The sequence below is a fragment of the Coffea arabica genome, chromosome 11c (genome assembly GCF_036785885.1).
Source record: "Coffea arabica cultivar ET-39 chromosome 11c, Coffea Arabica ET-39 HiFi, whole genome shotgun sequence".
Lineage (NCBI taxonomy): Eukaryota > Viridiplantae > Streptophyta > Magnoliopsida > Gentianales > Rubiaceae > Coffea > Coffea arabica.
The window spans coordinates 41,965,171-41,987,355 of record NC_092330.1 but is presented as its reverse complement, the minus strand read 5'-3'; the positions used below and the strand labels follow the sequence as shown (position 1 = coordinate 41,987,355).

Sequence of the window (22,185 nt, the reverse complement as noted above, 5' to 3'; positions counted from 1 at the left end):
CTCAACCCTCACTACACCCGAAGAGGACCTACCAGTAACCATGAAGTGTTTGTAGATGCATAGCCACAAATACAAAGGAATCAAAATGACAATGAAACGAGAAGCGGAGTTTGAAACAGCAATTAAATTAGTCAGTCATATGCAGACGCTGAAGACTGATAATATCTAATAGTCTTAGCACCATTAAGGAGTCTGTACTACCATCACTAAAGCTCCACTCTTATCCTAAAACAGGATTTTGGTGAATCCAGAATTGCAACGCTACACTTATTGGAAAATAAAAAATTCCAAGCTACAGATTACCAACATTAAGACCAGGTAAAAAGAAAATGGTGTTAGAACTGAGGACTGTAAGAATATAGAAAGTCAGATTTCTCCAATGTGGCACTGATTTACAAAGACAAACTATTTTGATATTTTGTCGTGTATGTTTTCTAGGAATGAATATATGAGGATTCACAAAAGACTTGAACGCTTGATGCATGCGCTGAAAGGATCGGTGTCTCTCTACCTCACACTCCCTCTCTCAATCTCTCTAAACCGTGGATGGACATATACCAGCTGTATATTATGGACATTAGCCCTATATAATATGGACATCGACAACACTCAAAATCTTTATTATAAGCAACCAAAATCATTTCAGCCACTCTAATCTGTCCAATAATGTCCGACCATCCATATAATTACACAATAAGCACAGTAACAAAAGGACCAAAACATTAAGCCAAGCGTATGAATTAGCTATCAAACTCATCTTTTATGAAAGGAAGACCTTATCTTTTTTGTGTAAACGAATATACAGCTGATTAAAGTACAAATTTTTAACAAACAATGAACAAAAATATACTTGACATTGGGCTGTCTTCACCAAAATTTACATCTAAACAGAACTGAAAAATTAGAGCCAACTTACTACAACTGCCTTTCCTCTACTAATTCCAACTGCATTTCAATCAACCGGGCATTGAACTCCCCGTCACTTACTGTCAACATCTTTGATAACGGCAATGACAACCCGTGTTCCACCAGAATCCGGTGCCTTTTCTTTATCTTCCCCTCTAAATTAAAGGAAAAATACTGCGGGAATCTCTTCAGCTCCTCCAAATCCCCGTTCATTTCCTCCAAGAAATACTCCAATTTCGGCATAAAATTATTCTCTATGCTAAATGTCAACAGCGCAGGTGACCTGATCACCATCTTCGCCACCTCGTTGTACTCAAATCCCAACCCCATCAAGAAATCAATTTTGGGAGTTAAGGTATGATCTACATTGGATACCAATAAAACAGTGGTTTGGCAAGTGATTCTATTGGCGCCAACAAAACCCAATTTTATCAAGAATTCAAGCGCGGGTTTTAACTGACTCTCGACGCCACTGACTAACAATCTGGGGCATCTGCTTATACATTTACGGATATCGGAATAAGGGATTTCGACGTCGTTTAACAGAAACTCGAAAACAGGGTAAATTTGGTTGCTGGGGTCAGCTGTGAGGAGCTGGGGGAACATGTCAAGAATGCGGCCTAGGGCAGACTGCTCTATACCCATGGAAGAAAGGCAGTGCTCGACGGATTGGAGAGAGGAGAGAGGGGCAGAACGGAGATTCGGATTTTTCTGGAGGGCTTTTGTGGGATTGACTTTGAGGGATTCGAGGTAGATGATTTTCTCCCGGAATTTTAATCCGGAGTCAACTGTTGTGGTGGTGGGGGTGTGGTGGGACTTGAGGGCTTTTCGGGAAATGAGGGGTTTGGGAGTGGAAATGGGGTTTAAGCCGGTGGTGGAGGAGGAAGTGTAGTGGGGAGATAGGGGTTGAGGAAGAAGCAGCTGCAGTCGGAGCATCATCACTGAACTGAACTACTGGCAGTCAAAGGATAGGAGCCGGGTGAAACAAGAGTTTTTTTTTTTTTTTTTTAATGGCAAAACAAGAGCTTTTAGTGAGCCGAATCGATAGGGATAGCTTTCAACGAGTAATTGGATTCGAATATTAACTAATTATAAATATTGATTGACTTTGAGTTTATTTGTATAAATATTTGAGTTCAGATTCTAACTCATAAATAAGCCAATTTCGAGCTTGAATTTGATTTTGAAGTTGATCTAATTATATTTTTAATAAATAATACATTATTTAGAATAAGTTTAATTGTACTTATTGATTTTTAAAAAATAAATAATGCTAATGTATGTATAATTACTTTTTTTTAGTGAATTACAATATATATTTCATAATATTAAATGTATTTATATTTATTTTCATAATTATATATGTATTCATGAATTATTCGAATGATTCATGAACAGGTTTATATTTGATTTGATTATTAAATGAGTATAATATTATGTTTGAAGTCGATTCATTTATTAAACGACCAAACTTTTTTCGAATTCAAACAAGTTAAAGGGAAAATTGCCATTTTAGTCTTTGAACTATTTTACTTATGCCAATTTCATCCCTCAATGTTTTTTAGCCTAATTTAGTCCTTCAACTTAAATTTATTGTCCAATTAAATCCTTTTACAGTGGTGCCACCCACTAAACCTTTTCCGACATGAAAAAACGCTACCGAACTAGGGGCAAGAATGGAAGTACAAGTCATGTCCTACGTTAAAATAAAGAAATATGAAAAAATTTCACCTGATGGGGTAAAACAAAAATTTTACACAAAATTGGGGAGAACAACAAAAATTTGCAAAAGAAGTGGCTGGAATCCTGCAAACTAGTTATCTGCTGGTTAACGGAATCACCAAACGAGAAAAATCCCACAATGAAGGCGAGAAAATAACACCGCCTGGGAAGGGGCTTTCGTGACTCTGGGTCTTCCAGCAATCCTTCCTCCTCAATCACATCAAACTCTTTCCATAGTTTTTGGCCCTTATAGCTAGGGTGCCTATTCCCACCCGATCCCCCGTCGTTTGGGTTGATCTTCCTCGATCCAGGCTTGAGGGAGCCGGAGAAGCGGCTGGTAGACGACTCCCTAGAGTGATGGCCGACGGAGAAGTGAGAGTGGGGTGGCGAGCCCGCCGAATCCGCCCATCCAAACCAGCAAAAAATGGGCTCAACGTCCCCAACAATTCTACCATCATCCTCCGCCGCCTCATTAAATTTGACACTGCCCTTTCCCTCCACCCAACAATCCTTACAGCCTCCTCAAATTCCTCGAATTCTCAGGGGACAGTCACCTCTTCTGCCCTCTAATCCTCTCCCTCCTCCTCTACCCTCTCTCGACCACCACCGCCACCGCCAACCGTTTTTTCCTCGACCTGTTTTTAGGAGCACTTATGGACATCCTCCTTATTGGCCGCCTCAAACATCTCATCCGTCGCCCCTAACCCATCTCCAACAAAAACATGTTTATGTTTTTTGCCGTCAACCACTGGTCTTTTCCTTCTGGCCATAGCTCTCGAGTTTCCTTTATTGCCCTTTCCTAATTGCTGCATTGTTTTTTCCAGAGGATTCATTAACTGGGGTAAAATCTTGTGTGATTGTCATAAAAACAGCTCATTTGTGGGATATTTTTGTGAGTAGCTTTTTTTGCTCAATATGCACTCTACATTGTGTATAGTTCTTTGCTCAATATGTATTCTAGATTGCATTTTGTCGAAAAAGCCAGAAAAGTGTTTGATGAAATGCTTAAAAGAATTGTAGTTTCATGAATCACCATGATTTTCTGGGTATGCGAACACTAGACAGGCTAGACTTGCTAAGGAGGCATTTCAAGTTTTTCAACCCCTATTTGATGGAAGGTAGATAGATGACTTGAGCGAATTTCTTTTGAACTTTTGATGATACTGGTGATGGTCCTTGAGAGAACTTTTGATGATCTCTATTTTCTATCCCAATTTGGTCGAAATTTTGTTTTTCTCCCCTTTTTAGTTTTTTGGGTTCTAGCTTTGGCCCTTGCTTTGTAATTCCTGGATTGCCCTTAATTGGGTGGTGATTTTGTGCCGGAAAAATTGTAATTGGTGGTGCGTTCCTGGAAGGATTTAATTGGACAATAAATTTAAGTTGAAGGACTAAATTAGGCTAAAAAAACATCGAGGGATGAAATTGGCATAAGTAAAATAGTTCAAGGACTAAAATAGCAATTTTTCCCAAGTTAAACACAAACATATTTGCAAATAGTTTGATTCATTTAAAACTCTAGGTAAAATGACATAGCAAATGCTAGGCTTCAACCTGCCAAGATGCAACGGCCTCCCCGTGGCAAATAGGTCCTCGCAAGTTCTATTGGCTTCAAGTTTGCCTCTCCTCCCCACCTTTATTTTTTAGAGTTATTATCATTTTACTTCTTTACACTATATTACTACTATCTATTTACTACCCTAATACTATCTTTTAAACTTTAACCTCATAGGTAACTCAACTCAGTATGTTAACAAATTTTGAACAAAAATATCATTTTATTTTATAACATTATTACATTATTATTATTATTATTACTTTATCCCTTTAAATTATAATGATACAATCAATTTACACCATGACATTATTTTCTAGGTATTTTACCCCACCGTTAACCTAACTAATATATTCAAAAAGAATATAATCTATTTACCATTTTTATATATAATTAAAAATAAAAAATTAGAATGATTATTCTTCATTTTTTTCACTTTAAGAGTTCCAAAAGCATAAAAATAAAAGAATTTTCCAAATTAGAAAAAGAAAAAGGGATAGGAGAGAAGGAAATAGAAAATTACATTTTGCAAAGAAAGAAAATAAGTATGAATATAATATTACCATATTACTTTAACATCGTTGGGATTAAGATTGGAATTTGAAGGTACATAAAAACGTAAAGTAATTTTGAAATAAAAAAAATATTGAATTCTTTTTATTTGTATTATTTTTAAAAAAAAAGAATTGAGCTCTCTCTCTCTCTCTCTCCCCCTTCTATATTTCTATTTTTTTCATTATTAATAGAAAGAGATTAATGTTTTGAATTTGCTTTCTTGATACTAAAAAGAAAAACTAAAAAGAACAAAAGTCACCCTAAATTTTTTACTATTTTTATTGTACAAGAAGGAGGGTACTTTCTTCTAAAATTCTTTAACTTGCTAAATTGGTTTAACGGTGGGATAAATTGCATAAAAAATAACTCTAGAATGTAAGTTGATAATAATGCTATAGTATATGCAGGAAATGTGATAACAATTTTAAGGATTAAATATGTATTCTCAATTGAATTAACAAATTTCATTAAATTTAACCATTATTCTTGAAAGTAAAGTAAGTGAGATGCAACGTTAAGGGAGTAATTAATAATGAAATCAAAGATAAAGTGATAATGACCATTTTTCTTTTACCCCTTCCCGCCCTTCTCATTCCCTCCCAGTCGGACTAGGAAAATAGTACTGACATCAATGATGCAGGATAGCCTCAGCGGAATTGGGCACCGGTGTAAGTCTGCCCACAGGACCAACCAGCAGCGGCAACATCGTAGAACACCGCGGCCATCACTTTGAAGTGACCTTAAATGAGTGGCTTTTGCCATTAAGATAGGTGTTGTTGCTTTGCCAATTTTCGGCCCAGTCTCTTGACATATGTTCTGGACTCTTTGATTGCCGCCGAATGGCCTAGTATAGAATTTAAAAAGAAATTGTCTGGCCTTGTGGGTTGTAAGTCTATGATTGCATAATACAGCTGTTAAAATTAGTCTTAATTTGTGGAAGGTTGACAATAATTTGCAAAAATTGGCTCTTTAATTTCTCATTGATAATTTTTGGATACCAAAATGTTTTCTAAATAGTAAAATTTTGCTTGCATCATAAATATGTTTTTCAATTACTCTTTTATATTTTTAACTACATTTTTATCTTAAGTACGTCACACGATGATGATAAAAAATATCAATGTAGTATACTATTGCAAATAGCTTCTTCACATAGGAGTGTTTGGATACAAAACTTATCCTAAATAATATTTTGTTTGCATCATAAACACATTTTTCAATCCATCTTTTATATTTCCAATCACCTTTTTATCTCACATACATCACATCACAAAAAGTGCTACAGTAATTATTCCAAATAATATTTCAAATAATACCATATCCAATAATACCATAATCTTTTGAAAAGCTTTGTGCTATTGTAGTGATTTTTATAACACAGTTTTTAGGAACCCAGTGAAAGTTTGCATCTGAATGCAACAAGTCAAGTCCGTGTAAAAATGTTTTGATATGAATCAAGTACCAAACCATTAGCAACTTGTAATTTCCTTTTTAATCATTTCCCACAACTAGAAATGGTCTTAAAAAAAAAAGACTCATTTTTTATTTTTTATTTTTTTGAAATAGGCTGCTAATATTACAAAATGTTAAAAGTAGAGAAAGTAAGTGGTATTTTTTTAAAGTTAAAGTGTGCTAAGTGAAAACTATTAGAAACCTCAATAGAGGTTTTCTGAAATTATACCTAAGAAAAAGGGTTAAAACACTAGCATGTGCCAGTGTAGAAAATTAGGAAAATTTTGAAATATGTTTCAATAGAAGATTATTTGAAATACTTACTATAACACTTTTTATGATATAACATATGTGAGATAAAATAGTTGTTAAAAAAATTAAAAATTAATTAAGAATTTTAATCCCTCTATCTCACTTTGATATGCATGATTTCCCTTCTCATCCATCCAAAATTATAATCCACTTTCTAAAATATAGTTAATTTTAAATTTCTCTAAAATATCCTTATTTAATGTAAATTATTATTGAGTATCACCTAACTTTAAACTTTTAGGAAGATAGTAAGTTAGGTTTATTATAGTCACGGGACTCTAGTAGATTGTGGAGAAAGTTTTCTTACACACGAGGATATGACAGACTGATCAAACTGTTCGTATAGAAAATCAGAAAAGTGAGACGAAAAGTCTGAGGTTTGACTAGTCGTTGTCAGGCTTAGGACACGGGCTTTCCCGCCGGAGTCCGAGACCCACACCTCATTTCCCGCCCGTTTTCTCCACCCGAGTTTGTTATTAGCTTTGGAGTTTGGACTCTTCGAGCTTTGAGGATCCTTTGCTTTCCCCCAAAATTCATTTCAATTGAAAGCCATCTTTGACGTTCAAACTTCGAAGGAAGTGAAGGTGAAACTACTAGAACATGACTTTTGATTTAAAGTGGAGTAGTACTTTAAACGATTCCAGATGATTGAATTTTTGGTTAACGTGGGTCTCTAGGTTGAACTTGAAGGATGAATTTTTTCTTTTTACAATTTCAATTTTTTTCTAATCATTTTCACCTAAAGTGTCCTTAGAAATCTTCAATGATTCTTTTTATACGTTGGATGCAGTCAAAAAAGTGTTATAATAATTTTTTATTTGAAAGAAAAAATGCAATCCAAATGAGTTTTTAATTGTTACCATCAAAGAGTCTCGTCAGGACAACCACGACGTGATTCGTTAAGAGAATAGCTAGAGATAAATTTGTCTCACGGAAAGTAGAGGTTCATAGTTCTAATTTTTTAAATTCCAACCATTCCCTATTAGAAAAACATGTCTTCCCTTTCATTAATTGAAATTACAACTACAATATATAAGTTATAGTAAAGTTATTGTAGGTTTTATAATTTGTGGTCCAAGTATCACAAGTTTTGAGTTCCTATTATGTGCAAGTATCAATTAGCTGTAGTCTTGCATTAGTACTAATCAATTTTTTGATTCTTTTTCTTTGGCGATTTCCATTTATAAGAAAACGGCAGTGAAGTATTAACTAAGAAAAAAGTTTGATTCTGAGCAAATTTTATGGAGTATATTATGATCTCATTATTATTATTATTATTAATTTTCCTTCGGGCAAATGGTTGCAGACATTCTCCACGGTAAAACTGGTTTAGGGCAGGCAGTAAATCTTTTTTTATTCTTGTAGGTCAGTGAAACGGACAAGCATCAGAGGTCGAGACAACACGATGTATCGAAGTGAAATGCTGCCGCAAATTGTACGGTCATGCGAAGAAAGGATTATATAATCGGCAAGTTATTTTTCATCCCTAAATCAATCCATCATTTTGGAATGGTACGAAAGAAGTTGTCGCCCGGTGGAATTGAATTTAAAACACTCCTTCAATATTGATAGTCAAATCGGATTTACAATTGCACTTCCATAGAAATTAACCACCACGTGGTACAATACAACTCCAGCTGGATGCTGAAGAAGAAGATCAAATCCCAACTAGACAAAGAAAAAAACACACACACATACTAAAGGCGGGTGCTTATAGTCCACCTCTGCCCAATCATCATCTTCTTCTGCCTCGTAACGGACCGAAGGAAAAAAAAAAAACTAATGACCCCAAGAAGTTTATAAGGTCTCCAAAACGGGAGAGTGACAATCTTAAAATACGCCCTCCTCTCATTTTTCCCCCTAGGGCCTAAAATCCAGTGGTAGTGGAGTACTACTTAATCCTCCCTCAATTATACTATACTAACTAATAAGTCGTCAAGGCAACTTGAGACGGATCCCTATTACCTAGTGAGATGAAAAATAGTCACAATACTAATACCAGTGACCACAAAAAGTACTGTATATCAAGCCCCCCTAGCAAATCATAGTAATAGCTTAAAAAAAAAAAAAAGAGGAGTATTAAATGAAGCAGGAGCGGGGGACAGCTTCAGCGGAATTGGGCACCGGTGTAAGTCTGCCCAAAGGACCAACCAGCAGGGGCAGCGTTGTAGGACACTACACTGCGGCCATCACTTGTGGTGACCTTAAATGAGAGGCTCTGCCCGTTAAGATAGGAGTTGCTCTCCCAGTTTTGACCCCAGTTTCTTGACATTTGCTGCCACCCAGTTCTGGACCCTTTGATTGCCACCGAATGGACGTCGCCGGCACCACCGACATTGGTGACCAACACCAAGTTGAAGTAGGAATGACCGTTTATTGTGAACCTTATGCCTCCCCTTCTGCTGCAGGGCACCCTACACATTAAAAAAAAAAAAAAAAGCCATTAAAAGAAGGCAGGAGAGAAATACCCATTAAAGAAGTGAAGAATGAAATTGATGAGAACAAGAAGATCCGGATTCACATTCAAGTCCGAGAATCAAGTTTCGTGTCGATCACCATCGATCCGGGGCTTTTTCGTCAACAGGGTTCATATCATATCACAACAAACACTACTACTGTCAATTTCTCCATTAGTAGAAGGTTTTACCACAGCCCATGTGACTGTCATAGGAAAGAATATGCTTAAATACTACAAACTGTACAAGTCCTCGTGGTCATTCATTATAGTGATGGGAACGTCACAAGGAAATAGAAGCAAGAATTTTTTACCGTATGGTCCTACCATCCATTTCTAAACCACGTAACCACTAGATTTAAGTCCAACACCTTTCAGGTTTGCCGTTTTACTACAACTTTTTACCAGTCAATCAAGTGAGTGAGTAGCATGGATGAGGCCCATGTGGTAGCCAAATTACAAAATTCTCCTCGGTCAAAAAGTTTTTTCAATGGAAAAAATTCATAAATTTGAAGAATTTTGCTTAGCATACCTTCTATAAGCAACAGGGACAATTCCAGCTCTGTATTGAGCCATGCGCTGGAAAACGGGCTGGGAGAGGTCAAAGTGCTGCAGGGGAGGGTTGCACCATCCCCCTGCATTGTTAGGCAGGGCATTGTTTGGAGGACAGAAATTGGTGGCTGTGACCAGAATGGCACCGGGCAAGCAATATTTAGAATTCACACATCTAATCTCAAAGCAAGATCCACAGCTCAACCCATTGTTGAACAGAGCTGTACTCAGTGCCGCAGTGTTTGTGCCATACCCCTGGCTATACAAGTTTCCATAGCCACAAGCCCCACCTGTGTGCACAAGAACGGGAAAAAAATTATCAAGATCTGTCCAAATCCTCTTAACATGCAGACCAGAAGAAGGCAAGTTTCTAAAACGGTGCATACCCATTGTTCCAGAAGCATCGCCCCCTCCATAAAAGGTGGCATGAGCATTAATCCACCCTCCGTATCCTTGAACACTGCTGACCATTGCAAGAAGTCCAACCAACAAAAACCCAGCGGGGGCAGCCATTTTGATTCTGCAGATCCAAAAACAAAATTTAGCTATTAGAATTTAACATTTTGCTTGCCGAAGCCAAAAGAATTACAAGAATTGCAAATGTAGCATATTATTTCTCAGCTCATCTGATCTGAACATTGCGAGAATTATATTAAAAAACGAGAATGTAGCAGAAAGATACATACTTGGCAATTGAGCAGAGAGACAGAAGGAAGCGGAGAGAGTTTGTGAAGAAGAGAATGGAGATGGTGGTGGGAAGAAAATGGGTGTTGGAGAGGGGCTTAAATAGGAGTTGAGAGACGGGCTGCTGGTTCTGTAAGCTACGGTAAGGTAACAACTAACTGACACTTTTATTTTTGGGGGCTGGGGACCAGCAACTGTTTAGGTACATAACATAACCTCCCGCAAAAAAAAATAGAAGAGAAAAAGAAAGAAATTGTATACTACTCCCTCCGTCCCACTTTGATAGTCTTGTTTTCCTTTTTGGTCTGTCCCAAATTGTAGTCCACTTTCCCATTAAGAAATGTAATGATCTTTCAAATTGTCTACAATACCCTTATTAAATATCTTGTTATTAATACATTGTTATTAAATACTAACTCATTACATTGAATACATTGAGCTTTTCCAATGCACTCTTCGTTATTAGCATAAGGGTATTTTAGGAAATTATTAATCTAAATTTATGTTTCCAATCAAATTAATTACACTTTGTTAATCTGTGTGAAAAAAAAATCAAGACTAAGTAAACGGGACGGAGGGAGTACTATTTTTTTTTTTTTAAACAATCGGCATTAGTTTATTCTCTATTTACTCGTACTTTTATTTTAATCTATTTTAATAAGAGAATTCAACTAGATCAATTGGGGACGGGCAAAAATTGAACCACAATTAAATCAAATAAATGCATTACACACGCGTCCAAATTTTAAACCATTTAAGTATCAAGCCACAGATAATGAAGGTTTGATGGTACAATAAAGGCAATTTCAAAAAGGGTAGGAGTGAGGGGGTGGTTTTTATTGTTAGAAAGCGTGTGTGGTTTTGGTGCTTTGTGGATGGGAAATTTGACAAAAGCAAGTGGGGCCTTGGGTGGATTTTCCTCTCTTTGAATTTTGAGAATTCAAAAAACATATCCCATTCTCACTTCTCAGCACATGCAAGCTGACTACACTCAGAGCAACGACCATTTGCCGCAGAGACCCAGCCCCCCTTTTCTCTCTTTTGTTCTTTTATGATATGATTTCTTCCTTGCTTTTTTCTTTTTTCTTTTTTCTTTTTTGGCCCCGGCTGTATTTGTTTATCTTAACCCTAATTAAAAATTGGAGTAATTAATTTTTTAACTGAACTTCAATTAAGGAGATTTTTATAGTTTGTCCATTCTTGCTCGTGGATAATAATGAAAATGTAACATGGCAGGCGACAAGAACTAACAAATGATTATAGGCCCTTCGAAATTAATTTTGTTTCACTATTGACTGAGGCCTAGTTTAACAATTTATTTATCTAACTTTCTTATTCTTCGTCGCATTTTACTAACAGGGTAATAATCTCGACCGTACTCGATTATGCCTACGTGTTATTACGCTAGGCAATTCAGTAGTTTAGAAAAATCTTTGTGATGTGAAATTGAGAGAACAAGGATTGAGAACAACCCAAAAAAAAAAAAAAAAAAAAAGAATACAGCAAAAGAAAAAAACAAAGAGAATTGAATGCTACAGCTGCTTGACACATAGTATAAAGCAATTCTGGATATTGGAGATACCATCACTCTATCAACGGAGGAAAAAAAAAATGTATCCCAAAAAGTGGCTATTTTCCAATAAAAGAGAGACACAAAAAGATTTTCCAGTAAATGCAGCATAAATAAGCTCGGACAACACCATCCACTCCATTAATTTCAATTTGCTTTATCGTTCACGCGATTTATTACGGCCGGTAGAATACAGATCAACGAATCGGATACGATATCTGCTGTGATGAAGAGAAATTAATGAAAAGTACCTGCATGATTTAAAACATATTGAGAAAAATAATTCCTCTCATTTAATACCCAAATGCACAAAAGTCTGCAGTGCACCAGACACTCACTCTTCTCAACTGTGACCTCTCAAATTCCCATGCCCCCTATTTTGGTTACTCTTAGCGTTAGTTAAAAGCCGGGCTAAGAGCAAGTGGGGAGGGATTAGTTCAGTTTCATTCTTTCGTGGCTACTTCATTATTGGAGTGCAGGGATTCAAAATCATAATTCATGCTAGTATCTATAATTTCCAACTGATTACTGAAAACATATATACTACTTGATATTGCACGTAGTATTTTGTTAATTTGTGATTGATATTAGGGTTGAATGACGAACCAAACTACTTGATAGTCTGAGTGGAGTTTGGCTTAATAAGAACTCGTTTGAGTTTTGTTTGTGAACCGGTCAAATCGAGAATTATCCTGTAAATGAAGTTGGGTTAGTTCAAACTCAGATTCACTCGACTTGACAAAAAACTTGATAAACCTAATCTTTCATTGAGTGTGTGTTGAATTTGGACCTAAATATTAAGTCTTAATTAAATATGAGCCGAGTCTTAAAACTATGCATAATATATGCCTATTTATATATATATATATATATATATATATATATATATATATATATATAATACTAATGCTAATACTTTATACTTATGAGTTATGTATCAAAATATATTAATATATATAAGAAATATTAAATATACAAAATTATGTCAAAATATTCAAAAAGACAAATCTTAGTACAAGCAAATTAATGACTTTTGAAGATGTTTTGATTGTTGATTATGCTTTATTACTATTTTCCATGTACTTTGAACTAATTTGATACATTATTTTTGAAAAATTCTTGGTTTATATACTTTTTAACAAACTATTATTAAATTATGTATAGTTTTAATGTTGCAACCTGTGGATGTTAAATTAGCTCTAGAACTTACTAGTTATAGTAATTATATTAAAGAAATTAAGGAACAATAAGTGAATTTATGTTAAATCCGAAATAGACTTACAACTCGAATATTTTGTGAATTGAGTATGAGTTTCACATTTATTAATTCGAAACTCATAATTTGAGTTGGGAAAGTGGTACTAATTATATTAGCCGAGTTTGGACTTGTTAAATTCCACCTCAGATGACCCAATTAATAGGTTTAGTCAAATCAAAATTAAGCAACATTGTATGTTAGATCGTAATATTTAAACTCGATAAAAAAGGTCGTTCGAGTTCAAATTGATAAATAAATAAATCATACCTGAAGAAAATTTTAAATTCGTTAAAATAATCAAACAAACTTGAATAGCACGGCATTCGATTTAATTAGACTCATTTACACCTTTCATTGGCATATAACCGGTTCACTACATTCTAAAAAAATAAATATAAATAAATATATATATATATATATATATATTTTTGATGCCATAACATTTCCTACTGGTTTTGCAGGCTTATAGAGAAAATGGTGCTGGATTTGGATTTTGTTCTCTAAATTTAAGCACTCTGTCCACCGAACATTTCTTATCGCAAGTCCAGGTAATTTTAGTGAAAATTAACTTCGAGTACTACTTTATTTTGGGGTTTAATCATTTGAAAAGATAGGTGGAAAAAAATTGCTATGTAGGAGATCTTGATGAAAATGAAATGCAAATACTGAAGATATATACAGTATATATATCAGCGGTCCCTATAAAAGGAATAGGAATATGGTGCACACCATAAGTGATTCTTTACTGTTTACTAAGTTTGTACGCAAATTTTGCATGGCATGGATATTTTTTCTTGGTTTAAGTTGTAACATCAAGACGTGACATTGGAATCTTACCCAGCAAATAAATGTGAAATTGCATTGAAATACTGAATATGGAGTAAGTTTTTTTTTTTTTTTTTGGGGGATTAACTACGTGGAGTAATTTCAGACTCTACGTCCTGTTTGCACGAAAAGATCTTAAGATAAAAAAGAAATGGTATTTAATCTCCGGCGAATGCAATTTGTACTTTGAAAACGATTGCAAGGTTATTTACGGCTCCAATGGAAGCAGATGCACATGCAGTATTCTGGTTCCCCATGTTGTATCTTTTGGCTCTTTCTTCCATGCTCAAATCCCAATTTGGCTTTTTCCTCTGCTCGCATTTTATTTTGTTATTCCCAGATTCGTTCAAAGTAACGAACGAATTATCCCTCTGGGGATTTTGAGGGATAAGATATGGATCCAGAAATCTTTTTTTTTTTCTAAAAAAAAAAGGCAAATTGAGTTGAATATTGGAGATGTCAATATCAATCCAAACGGAAGCCAAAAATGAAATGCATCCAATTAATTTCAGGATGATTAGAGGCATCTTCAAGGAAGATCGATAGTCTAAATTTACAGTTTCCCATCAAAGGATTGTCTGTGCATTTCCATGGTTGGTTTGTGGTTCATCACAATAGTAATTCCCCGTGACAAGCTTTCTCGGGCGCTGTTGTCTGAACACGGGAAGTTCCGTTCAGATCATACTTGGACCGCCAATTTCCACGATTCTTGCCCGTACGCAATCCAAATGCTGATATCCTTGTCCCTGTTCTGCGTCTTCGTGTTTCAAGTCAAGGCTGTTGGACTAAACTTTTTCTCTGTTGTTGTCCTTTTAAATTGGCATTTTCTAACCATGAAAATTGGCTGCATCGTTACCACGCTTAAATCACGTCTAACTTATCATGCGAATGTAACAGTAATAATCACTGTCATCCCTTATTTTTATACACTTTTTTTTTCAATTATGTATGCTTTTTAAAAATTTAACACCTGAATTAAATCTTTAATGAGTACCCAGTTTGGAGCGCTCACTAGACCGATCTTTTTAAATTAAGAAAGGATTACTGGGTAAAACCAATATGTCTATTAATATCTCATGCATTAAGTACTCGATGGAATGTCTCTTTCTTGCAAAGAAAGAATATAGAATGTAATTTTAGAGAACAATTCTGGTGTACCTAGCTACTTATTCCTTATCGATTGACTACATTCTTTTCTTCAGTGAATGATCGTTTTTGTTACGAAATCATAGAGCACATACACTCTCTCCGTCTCACTTTAATAGTCCTGTTTTTATTTTTCGTCTGTCCCAAATTGTAGTTCATTTTTCAATTGAAGAATGTAGTTGTATTTTAATTTTTCTATAATACCCTTATTCAATGTAAGTTGCTGTTACTATAAACCTACCCCATTTAATGAGAGTTGATTCTTCTTTTACCATCAATTCAAGTTCCCGTAAAGTGGTACTCTAATTAATATGAGGGTATTTTAGGAAAATAGCTACCTAAATTGATTGTTCCAACAAAATTAATTACTTTTTCTTAAATTGTGTGAAAAAAATCAAAACTATCAAAGTGGGACGGAGGGAGTACTATTTTCACCATTGGCAATGTCAAATTTTAGGAATGATTCCGCCATCACTGGGGCCAAGAACCAAGAGGATATGGTCCTCAAAGTTGTTAACAATCTTGAAAAATCTTTTGAAATTTTTTGTAATTTTGGATGGAGATGCCTCCAATAGTACTATATTTTGGTACTTCAATGGGCATAGAATGGTATTCTCTTACTTTTTTTCTATCTTTTTTGTTAGAAATACACAAACGGTTACCTAAGATAGCTCGACAAGGATACCCAAAAGGCAATTGCTGATTTCCGAGTATAGAATGGTATTCTCTTACGTTCTTAAAGTTTTGATCAAGTCAACTTTGACCTATAATTTCTCTCTCTCTCTCTCTCCCTCTCTCTCTCTTTTTATATATATAATTTCGGGAATCCTATTTCTGTGGTTGCATTTGCATACTTGTATATCGACCAATATCCAATAAATGGCTGCACACATGGGCAGTTGGTGATATACAACTGAGGTCAATGAACCACTTAATTGTTCACCAATTAAGTATACGATCACAAATGATGAAGTCATTGTACCCACCCATTGCACTCAAACTCATAATCATATTCTTAATCATATCTTATTTTGACTTTAACCCAAACAGCAAATCTTCTTAGTTGGATCACAATAAGTTGACTACTGATTAATACTGTTTGTTTAGGAAAAGAAAGAAAATAAATCAACGGATGAATGAAGAATCCAATCCAATCAGAAAAGCATTATTGATTTCGAATGGTACCAGTTCAGAGCATAATTGTGAAAGACATTCCCACAACCTTCAAGAGCGATTGTGTAACTGGAAGCCCCAACAAGCAATATGGAACAAATATTTTAGTTTACTTGCTTTGTAAGTACTTAATGTAAATGTAGCATTCGTAGAGTTTTAATTCCAAATGTTATTTTCTAGGTTAAATTTGCTTGCCCTTTACTTTAATTTTATCCTCATTAGTGATAAAGTGCGCGATCTTGAGTAGCGACTGCGGATTTTTTTTTTTTTTTTAAAAAAACTTATCCTTCATTATGCTCTTTGTTAGGGGTGCAAACGAATCGAGCCGCTCGCGAGCGGCTCGATTCGAGCTCGAGCTGGTCGAATCAAAATCGAGTTCGAACTCGAGTTCAAAACATTAAACTCGTTAGACTCGCGAGCTCGAATATATATATATATATAAATAGTAAAATTACATAAATATCCTTAATATTTTATTATTTATTAAAAAAAGTATTATTTTATTTATTTTTTAAAAAATAAAATAATTATTTTTATTTTTTTCGAGCTCGAACTCGAGCTCGAGCTTAAAAATTGCCAGCTTGTCGAGCTCAAGCTCGAGTTCGAGTTCGATGAAATTAAGTTAAGGCTCGACTCGTTTGCAGTCCTACTTTTTGTACCGTACATATCAAAAAAAAAAAAAACAAAGGAAAAAGAAATGATGTGCTTGAAATTAAGCTGCAGCACTCACTCAGAAGAATTCCTCCGTGATCAATGGAAGTTTTGCCTCATAAAGTTACAGGCTGTATCCCCTGAATAGATTCGACTGTCTTTAACTACCTTACTTAGCTGACCTACCACATGAACGGTTGAATGCTTTTGCAATATTATAGAATTAATGGACGACAATTCAATTATAATACTTTATTACGCCAAAAAGAAAAGAAAAGAAAAGAAAAAAGAAAAAGCACTTCCAACAAAAGGCAACAACCCTACAAGCTACCAGATTTTAGTGGAGAGAGCTTTTAAAAGGTCAAGATTTTAGTAACGCTATCGCTATGGACCGTATGGTAAAAAAGGCTTCCAAGGAAAACAAGAAACGAAGAAGAAAAAGAATGGTCACAATTGGTTCATCATGAATAGGAGGCAAAGGTGACTCACGATCCAAATGATATTCCAATAAGGGCCATTTTGAAAGGTGATGTGATTCATTAGAACCATTTTCAATGTGGCGTCGACTGATTAGTGATCACAATTTTGCATTGCAGGATGGCGGAGGAGTTTTCTCATAAAAGTAGCAGTTGATTCTTGCTTTTGAAGTTAGTTTTAACTTTACCACAAAAAGCACTTGAAGGAGTCCATCCGATTACTGTCAACATTAATCGCACTTAATAAGAGGTTAGAGCATCATTACCTTACACAATAGGATTGGTTCTTCTGTGAAAAAAAAAAAAAAAAGCATTACGTGCATCATACCCTCAAGCACAATGGCCCTTTGCATGCAAACTTTTATTCTCTGTCTCTCCTCTTTTAGAAGCTTCTCAGGAATCAAGTAATTTGTACTAAGGTAAAATACAGCGTTGACAATCTTTTTTTTTTTCTTTTTCTTACTCTTTTTGTAATAAGCATTGCACCTACTAGATTTTTCTCAACCCCTTATGACAAGAATTTAAAGATACATACATACATATATATATATATATATATATATATATATATATATATATATATATATATATATATATATATATATTGCGTTTATTTCAACTAATACAGCGTGCGAATCTATTGGAATTAGGAGCATAATCGAGAACAACTGCATGCAATGCAATGCGGGTTGACTACGCTATGAAATTACTCATTAACGTACTCAAGGCTTAAAAAATTTGTAGTCACACTCTACTCTAATCGTTAAATACATTTGAACATGATTAACCAGCTTGTACTCACTCCCTTCTCAAATCTTTGTTTAAAGTATATATATATATATGAATGCTACATTGAATGCAAAAAAGAAGTAACGCCTAGTTAATTTTTCCTGTAACATATTTAATTTCTTGGGTACACCGTATTGAATTTCCAAAAAAAAAAAAAAAAAAACAAAGGTTGCAGTGCATCTTCTTCCAGATACAAAAAAAGATTTATAGTAGGTGTTCATGTTGATGTTGTAACTACTAAAAGCACAATTTCCAGTTTCAAAGCATATTTATGGAGTAAACAAGTCACTGTCAGCAGCACCATTAAAGTACAAACTCATTCTGGTTTTGTAGTTTGTCTAGTTTATTGTATTCTTTTTTTCATCTAGCAAGAAAGAATAAAATCCATTGTGATTTTTCGCTTTTGGAGGGATATATAATTTAGGTCATTGTCGTCTATTAAAAGGGGGAATTGCAAGAATATAGTATTGTCTCCACCACAAGAGTGGGGAGAAAACATCCTTATTAAGTGAATTTTATCGCTCTGTGTTGGAACGCATCTCTTGCATTTCCAACCAAGAGGAAAAAAGATATCAAGACTGGGGTTTACGAGACTAATTAATAAACCCCTTCTTGCTAGCAAGATCTTCTGTAAATGTATTTGTTGGGAGAACATTTTGTAGGCTCTTTTTTTCTTGTATCAAAAATAAGGAAGAAGGAAGAAATAGTACTGAATATTTCTAATACGCTATCTACCCATAAAAATTGAACAAATTTCGAAGAGGGTTAGGGCCCCTTTATGCCGTCGAATAGTTTAGAGGTCATGAGCTTTCGATAATAGAAAATCCATATATATATATATATTTCTATAGAAAGAAAAAGTTAGGAATCTTCAACTTATTCTGTAGACGGGAGAGCACCGCAAAGAGATGTCATGGGCTTAATATTTGCCTAAACCAGTTAAACTTAAAAATGATCACTTCTACTTTTGACAAAGATATCATGATCATCTTCCGAAAAGCGCACAATTTCCTTGTCTGCCATAACTGCACGGATGAAGAACTAATCATTTGGCTAAAGAATGTTAATCGCCTGTGCAGTGAAACTGAAACTTTCCTCTACATAATCAAATTTCTCTCTCGGATTGCCCAGCCATTATGCCCCATGCATCATGCCAGAATCAGAGGCTTGTCCTGTTGGTTGATCTTTGTTCAGTTGTTCTTCATGTAATTTTTACCACTTTTAACGTAAACTCGTACAACTTTAGTATAATCACAATTGTGATTTTTTTTCCTTCAATTTAATCGTATGAGTTGACAAACTGACATTTATTTATATCAAAGTTATACTACTAATTTACCCCATACTACACAGCAACATCCAAGTATTGGAAAGGCCGGTGTTCTAAAATATGGATCGATCCTCAATTGTGATCGTAAGTAAGTTGGTGGTTGGATCAATCAAGTGGACGCGGTTCTAAAATGAGAAAACAGAGACGAGGACCATTTGCTTATTAACTTGTTCTGGTCCCCGGAATGAGACATAAGATTCTATGCCTTTCAACTTGGATATTAAGAACATGGCTTCGCGTCAAGATCTTGAAACTCGTTGTCTGATGTAAGCGCCAGCGACTGTTCCTTCACATGTACAATTTGTATTCTTTTCTACCAGCAAATTAAAAGAAAGTTAATGAGTAGTAGTTAGAAAATCCATAATCTAACAAGCTGTAGTATGCACTTTCGAAAACAGTAGTAGTAATTTATGGTTGTCGAACGAATTAATTGTCTTCTGGTCTTTTTCCTGGATGGATGGCATTGGTGGCTAACAACTGGCTATCTATCTATATCTATCAATCTAAAGCATGAGCATTATTATTTTGTTTCTCCAAAAAGTGACTGGCACTTAATAGCCTAATTGAGAAGATATGCGAGATGAAGCACATGGGCTGACTGGGTTCAAATTGTACAAGCGTGAAGGCCTGGAACTGTAGATGGATGTGGAAGAAGATGGGGGGAATGCGGGTTTCTTCATGGCTCAAAAATCTTTTTTCTTTGCTTTAGTACGCGTCAAAAGTTGGAAGCCTGATGTTACAACTGCTTATAGTCATATCTATCTAACAAAGAGGAAGTAGCAAAATAACTTTGAAATACCTCCCAGGCCAGGATAAAGACAGAAACTTACTGCTGGTACTGCAAAGCAAGATAGCAACACATTCAGGACCATAAGTTGCTCCAACTCTAATAACAGTTCACGAGATTATTCTTACTATCGTACGTAAAGTTGATGTGCTGAGAATGAAAACATGCCAAAGAAATACGGGGGAATTATTCAAAGAGAAACCAACAAAGACGAAAGCCATGGAGGTGCAGGTTGACGAGCACTTAATATGGAAAAGGCGGTGACACTTTCCTACTAACTAACCTGAGTGATACTTCTCAGGGGCAGGCCGTCCCATTCAGATATCTAACTTAACTTTAAGTGGGCAGTGGATGTAGTAGGCTGAGAAAATTGGGTGTAAAAAAAAACATAGAGATTATTGAGAGTTTTCCCAGAGATGTGATGTGACTCTCACCAGTGAGAGGTCACACATGCAAGGGGGCAACATGTTTGAGAGGCCACGAGCAAGGTCATTAATGGGATGTTCCTTGCTAGCTTTGGCTGTATGGAACTATGGATCATGAGACTTGATAGCATCATCATTTTTGATTTTTCACTCGGTCCCAGCTTCCCTCCCATGCCTACTTGAAAAGCACCATATATAGCCACAACATACCTGGGGTTAAACCCTAAATTCAGGCTTAGTTTTCCATTCTTTGATATAAGCATGCGGCACTATGCCCCAAAAAAAAAATTTTTTTTGGATGGTGTATTATTTGTTAAAAAAAATTATTTGTCGCATCATAGTAGCATTCTTTTTAATGATTTTTTAAATCTTTCCGTCTGCCCTTTTATGCTACGTACTACACTACGTCATATTCTAAAAAGTGCTGCAGTATTATCCAAAAAGAACCGGTATATGAAAAAAAAAAAACTGGAATCCCACTAAAACTTCCCTCCGATGAGAAAAAAAGCTGAAGCAATCCCTAGTGGGCTAGGCTACCAAGTTCATTTCTACGAGTTGCATCCTAACGTGGAGAACGAATAGGCCATCTCTAATCCGATTGGTACATATCTTTGTCGGTTTAAGTCTTAATCATCCATGTCTATAGTGAAGAATCTTTCTAATGCACGGTTAATTCGATTCTACCAACATATTATCTAGTTGGCTGGCTGGCAGGGCTCTTTATACTTTATAGTGGCCAATTTCGTAGCGTCCATTGACCAAAAAAAAAATATTTTTTTTTTCAAAACCTATCAATATGGCTGGAATCAAACCTTTTAAAGCTTCAAATTTAGGCCGTGGACCCCATCCAGCAAAGTCCAGCAGAAGGGAGAAAGAAGGAAAGAAAATGGAAGAAAGCAACAGAGATCTTGCAAAGATCACAAATGATCGAAGTGTCACGGTCATGCATGCAGCTGAATTTTTCTTCGGAGGGTAAAGGAATAATCTCAATACAACAATTGTGAGAAAGTGACAGAGGACTTCTTTCAAATTGCTAAATTTTCAAAAAAAAAACTTATTGTTATCATAAATGGGGCCCATTGGGAAAACTACAGATTGGTCTGCAACTTGAATAGAAAGGCCCATCTTATGTGATGTTTGATAAACAAATGTGCCCTTGTCCCGCGGTTTTGAAACAGAGCACATGAACCTGTTAAATTGATTGGTCCCCCACCCAAATGTGCTTTTTACCTTGTACTGAAAAGGCCCGTGGGCTATTCCATATTTAATGTTTGGGTGGAGGCCTCCCCGTAAACGAAGGCCAGCATTGGCCCAGAAATGATTGTTGTTTGATTAGCACATGGCCGCTATTCTAATAAGAAAGGAACATTTTATTTTGTTTTCCTTGTTGGTTGCCAAGAAAACCTTAGATACAGGGATTGACGTGTCACATCATCCATGATCTGGCATCTTACATCCTCATTGTTGTGAGCATTTTGTAGCCCATCATCATGCTCTTGATAGCTTGCGCAAGTGGTCCAAAATCCAATATGTTTGCCTTGGAGGAATGTTTGGATGAGCATTAC

The 22,185-nt window shown here is 35.5% G+C and overlaps 2 protein-coding genes across 2 annotated transcripts; both read right to left on the bottom strand.

Annotated features, from left to right (window-relative positions):
* Positions 1-740: 740 nt before the first annotated feature.
* Positions 741-1,887, bottom strand: LOC113716480 (transcription termination factor MTEF1, chloroplastic-like). The gene has a single exon (XM_027240819.2). It carries the CDS (start codon positions 1,843-1,845, stop codon positions 916-918), a length of 930 nt encoding a protein of 309 aa, XP_027096620.2. The 5' UTR covers positions 1,846-1,887; the 3' UTR covers positions 741-915.
* Positions 1,888-8,039: 6,152 nt separating this feature from the next.
* On the bottom strand, positions 8,040-10,313 carry LOC113717184 (expansin-A1). Its single transcript, XM_027241884.2, has 4 exons — positions 10,193-10,313; positions 9,893-10,026; positions 9,487-9,796; positions 8,040-8,913 (listed from the first exon to the last, which is right to left on the bottom strand). The coding sequence occupies exons 2-4, from the start codon at positions 10,017-10,019 to the stop codon at positions 8,607-8,609; spliced, it is 744 nt and encodes a 247-aa protein (XP_027097685.2). The 5' UTR covers positions 10,020-10,026; positions 10,193-10,313; the 3' UTR covers positions 8,040-8,606.
* Between the last annotated feature and the right edge of the window lie 11,872 nt (positions 10,314-22,185).